The sequence below is a fragment of the Orycteropus afer genome, unplaced genomic scaffold (genome assembly GCF_000298275.1).
Source record: "Orycteropus afer afer isolate SDZICR_OR568_19922 unplaced genomic scaffold, OryAfe1.0 scaffold00365, whole genome shotgun sequence".
Classification (NCBI taxonomy): Eukaryota; Metazoa; Chordata; class Mammalia; order Tubulidentata; family Orycteropodidae; genus Orycteropus; species Orycteropus afer.
The window spans coordinates 732,753-737,921 of NW_006921952.1; the positions used below are offsets into that span (position 1 = coordinate 732,753).

The 5,169-nt window shown below is 49.5% G+C and overlaps 1 protein-coding gene across 1 annotated transcript in view; it reads right to left on the minus strand.

Moving 5' to 3' along the window:
* Positions 1-4,681, minus strand: part of STRA8 (stimulated by retinoic acid 8) — an 11,735-nt gene extending 7,054 nt beyond the window's left edge. Inside the window, exons 1-3 of the mRNA XM_042782539.1 lie at positions 4,529-4,681; positions 1,749-1,824; positions 1,077-1,161 (exon numbers count right to left, since the gene is read on the minus strand). Coding sequence (XP_042638473.1) covers positions 1,077-1,161; positions 1,749-1,824; positions 4,529-4,681 — 314 coding nt within the window. The remainder of the gene's footprint in view (positions 1-1,076; positions 1,162-1,748; positions 1,825-4,528) is intronic.
* Between the last annotated feature and the right edge of the window lie 488 nt (positions 4,682-5,169).

Below are 5,169 nucleotides of genomic sequence, written 5' to 3' on the forward strand. Positions count from 1 at the left end.
ATTTGAACTGCGAGCCTTTTGGTTAGCAGTCGAATGCCTTAGGCATATGCCACCAGAGCACCTATCCTTGACAATAGCACCAACAAAACAAACAAAACCAAAAAACCATGCAACACTTAGGTTTAAATACGTAGGTTTAAACCAAAAATGCAAACCTTAGAGAAAAACTTGATAAATTGGACTTCATCAAAAGGTAAAACTTCTGGGGCAGGGAAATAAGATTAATTTCCAGAACAGAAATTCGGAGAATGTCCACATAGTGTGCAGAATGTGACCGATGTCCCTGAACAACTTGTGTAGCAATTGTCAAATGGGAACCTAAACTGTTGTGTGCACCTTCACCGAGAACACAATAAATCACCTTCTTAGAAAAGGTAAAACACTAGCTCTTCAAACCACACCCTTTTGAGAATGACATGACATGACACAATTTGGAAAACACGTGAAAATCATGACTCTGAAACAAGACTTGTACAGATATACCTTGGAGACATTGTGGGTTTGGTGCCTGACCATTGCAACAAAGCCACTATCGCAATGAAGCCAATCAATGGACATTTCAGTCTCCCAGTGCATATAAAAGTTATGCTTACAGTGTGCTGTAGCCTGTTAAGCATACAATGTTATTATGAAAAGTTTGAAATATTGTGAGAATTATCAAAATGAGACAGAGGCCCCAAGTGAGCACACGCTGTTGGAAATACGATGCCCACAGGCTTGTTCAAGGCAGGGTTACCATAAACCTTCAATTTGCAAAAAACACACTGTCTGCAATGTGTGATAACGTGAAGTGCAATAAGACAAGGTGGCCTACAGACAGAATTTCTTCATGCTGATAAGGAATAATCCTGAAGATACCCTGCAGAGTAAAAAACCAAGGTGTTCCAAGAAAAACACGCATTCTTTCTAACGGTCTCCGAGGGAGGAAAACCTTGCTAAGTATTCCCACACACACAAGCAGTAGGAGAGTGAGAGCCGCGACGGCCCTTCCACGTGGCCAGGCTACCGGACAGCATCCGTGATGAGGGGTGAGAAGAGCCACGTGTCCCCGGCTCCTGGTGCTGGCTGGGACTTACCTGTGATTCCTGGAGTACATTCTGGCATACGCTTCCCTGACCTCTTCTAAGCTTCCTGCATTGCCATCCTGCACGTTGAAGAAACCTGGAGTTGAAGATGGGGAGTTGAAGGTGAGAGGACAAGTCAGGTTTTGTTGAATTTTCACCTGCCTCGCTGGCTCAGGGGGCGCCCAGGTAGGAGCCACCCAGGCTTAGTGGTAGGAAGCCAGGGGCCTGGTTTCCACCCTTCCTTGTAGGAGTAGGAGTGAGGGGACACTAGCCCAGAGGGAAGGGCTCCCAGAATAGAAAAAACTCAGAAGTGAGGCTACTGGGAGTATCTCTTGCCGAGTTTGTCATCCAATAGCTTGAAAACTCCAGTGGCCTCCAGTGGCCATCAAGCCAGTAATGACTCACGGTGACCCCACGTGTGCAGAGTGACTGCTCCGTAGGGTTTTCTTAGATGTAATCTCTACAGAACCAGGTCACCAGGGCTTTCTCCCGTGGGCTCCGACAACCAACTTCTGGTTAGAAATCGAGCGGAAACCACTTGTGCCATCCAAGGACACAGTAGGCACTCAATAAATACTTGTTGACTTGGTTCCACCCCATCTCTCTCTCTGGTTTCAATAGGAAAATGGAAGCAGTTCTCTCCCGGGAAACAGAGGAGGGTGATGGGCTGTGACCTATTATTACCTTTCAGCTTCAGCAAATTATCCAAGGTTTGCTCCAGATACTGAATATGACTCTTCGCCTTATTCAAAACCTGCCACTGAGGACAGAGACAGACACTGAAGTTGGCCTTTCACGGCACAGGCCGTTCCTGCAGCCCCTCCCCCGTCCTAAGGCCCGGTCCTCAGACACAGTCATGTCCAGGAAGTCAGAAGAAAGGTTAAGAAGGGGATTCAGAAGCATGGGAGGGACGACGTTTAGTGTGCATTCTGTACATGGATCTCACCGAAGTATGTGGAAGCACGAAGCACCTCCCAGCAAACTATTACTGCAGTGTTTCGTTCTGTTACGAATAGGGTTGCTATGAGTCGGAGTGGACTCGACAGCGCCTGACGACAACAACACTCTGTATTATTCACTCTACATCTCTGTTCTCCCTAAGCACTTCTTCAAGACTTTCAATCAGGGCGCGTCCACCTAGATGACCGAGGCTGTCTCCACCCCACCCCCTTAATTTCTCTGATTTGTAACCTTAACTCCGTATCTGCATCACTTTCGGAAGATTTCTGCTCACCCGGGAATGGATGCTGGCATACGGCACCCAGGTCCCTGTTAGGCCCAAGGGACGTGCACCCAAAATGCACCACTTCCTCATGAGGTGCACATTGTGCGGGGGCAAGTGCCGTTCCTCTGGGTTTACTCCACTTCTTCCTGTGAGGCCCTGACGCCTGTTCTTCAGCTGGGCTGCCGCCTGCACACCCCCCCACTGGCCAGTGGCAGTGACTGTGGGTCTGCCCACTCTGGCCTCCTGGGAGGTGTCTGCCAGCAATATGAAGTCCACTCCCACCGCTGCTGTTGTTGGCTGCTGTTGAGCGGCTCTGAGTCATGGCGACCCATGTGTGCAGAGCAGAAGGCTGGGACCTCGTGGAAGCAGAGTGCCAGGCCTGGCTTTGGAGGTGTGTTGGGGTAGGTTCGAACCACCAACTTTTCAAACAGCTGAGCAGGGACCTGTTTGCACCACCCACTCCCACCACTCGAAACCACCCAGACCTTCCTCACTGCTGTGGCAGAGGCTCTGACTCACAATAAAATGCTGCCTGAGAAGAAAAGTAGAGTTAAGACCAGAGAAAGAGGGATGCTTACCTCCGTTACTGCCCAGTGAGGAGCAAACACTGAGGGGGGTGTGTGCATGCGCATTCCTGTGTGTGGGAGCCTGTGTGTGTGGTGCATGTGTATGTGAGTGGGTGTTGTGTGTGGTGGGCATGTGGTATGTTTATGTGGTGTGTAATGCATGAGGGTGGTGCATGTGTGTATGTGTAGTGTGATGGATGTGTTTGTGGTGTGTGGGATGCGTGTGGGTATCATATGTGTGGTATGGCATATGTGTGTGGTGTGGTGTATACAGTGTGTGTGTGGTAGTGATGTGTGTGTTTATGGTACATGTGGTGTGGTGTGTATGTGTGTGGTGTAGTGTTTGTGTGTGGTGTAGTGTGTGTGTGGTGTGTGGTGTGTGTGTGGTATATGTGTATGGTATGTGTGGTATGGTGTTTGTGTGTGTGTGTGTCGTGTGTTGTATGTGTGGTGTGTTGTGTGTTTGTGGTATGTGGTATGTGTGGGGTATGGAGTGGGTGTGCTGAGTATGGTATGGTGTTTATTTGTGGGGGGGTATATGTGGTGTGGTGTTTGTGTGGTATGTGTGGTATGATGTGTGTGTCTATGATGTGTGTGTGGTGTGTATGGTATATGTGGTATGGCATGTGTGTCTGTGATGTGGTGTGTGTGTGGTGTGTGGTGTGTATGGTATGTGTGGTGTGGTATTTGTGTGTGTGTGTGTGTGTGTGGTAGAGGTGGTGTGGTGTTTGTGTGGTATGTGTGGTATGATTTGTGTGTCTGTGATGTGGTGTGTGGTGTATATGGTATGTGTGATGTGGTGTTTGGTATGTGTGGTATGATATGTGTATCTAATGTGGTGTGTGTGGTGTGTGTGTGTGGTTTGTGGTATGTGAGGTTATGTGCTGTTGTGTTTGGGGTGTGTGGTATGTATGGTATCTGTGGTGTGGTGTTTAGTACGTGTGGTATGATGTGCGTGTCTGTGATGTGGTGTGTGTGTGGTGTGTGTGTGTGGGTTGTGGTGTGTATGGTATGTGTGGTGTTTGTGGTGTGTAGTGTGTGTGGTACCTGTGGTGTGGTGTTTGTGTGGTATGATGTGCATGTCTGTGATGTGGTGTGTGTGTGCTGTGTGTGTGTGGTTTGTGGTATGTATGGTATGTGTGGTGTTTGTGGTGTGTAGTGTGTGTGGTACCTGTGGTGTGGTGTTTGAGTGGTATGATGTGCGTGTCTGTGATGTGGTGTGTGTGTGGTGTGTGTGTGCTGTGTGTGTGTGGTTTGTGGTGTGTATGGTATGTGTGGTGTTTGTGGTGTGTAGTGTGTGTGGTATCTGTGGTGTGGTGTTTGTGTGGTATCGTGTATGTGTCTGTGATGTGTTCTGTGTTTAGGGCGGAAGTGTTTGGGGTCCTAGAGCTGCTGGAGGCTCTCTGCCACCCGTGGCCCATGTGAGCGGAGTGGTAGGCACCGTTGTTGTTGGATAGCCAGGCCTCTCCTCAGGCTTGTGACTTGCCCCCTGACGCCCGGCCTGTCTGCCCCAGATGGGTGAGGCCCCTGCTCTCACACTCACACAGTACAGCCGCAGACATACAGCCTCTAGGGTAGGGGTGGCTAAGGGACGTCAGTGCAGGCCAGTCTCCCACCTGGCTCCACAGTCCCTTCAGAGTGGACCCTCTCCTCCCACACTCCAGTCCCCATACCTTTGAGGCTCTGAAGTCAGAGTGGACATAAACAGTCTTCCTGATGTGGTTGAAGAGCCTTGCTAGGCTGGTCCGGTGCTTGGCCTGGGACAGGCGTCTGCGGGCCACCCGGGCCTTGAGCTCCTGCTGCTGCGCAGTGGGCCAGGGTGACATTCTGCCACTGCGGTTGCCACCCTCTCCAGAGGTCTCCGTTAAAAGCTGCAATGCAATAGTTTCTTTTTTCCCCTACATCTTAAAGACATAGTATTGAAGAAAAAGGAAGGCAGAAGGGAGCAGACAGAATGGGGGTGCTCCTCCAGTAAAAGGTCTCAAAGCAATAAATGTAACCAACAGTAGGTGCACACTAAGGACCAGACAACACGCAGTCTCTTGCTTCAGCTCCGCTCCTGAAGACACAAGCCACCCACGCTTGACTACTTACACCAAGAAGTTTCCAGAACATCGCAGATACTCACCAAACCTTGTAAATTGACTGCTGTGGCCACGGAGAGCCAACTCACCCCTCAAGGTTACCTTCTTTACCAAGCCATTAAAATGTGAACAGGCAACTACTGGAACTAATTGAGGGATTTAGCAACGTCGCAGGATATAAGATCAACATCCAAAAATCAGTTGGATTCCTCTACACCAGCAAAGAGATT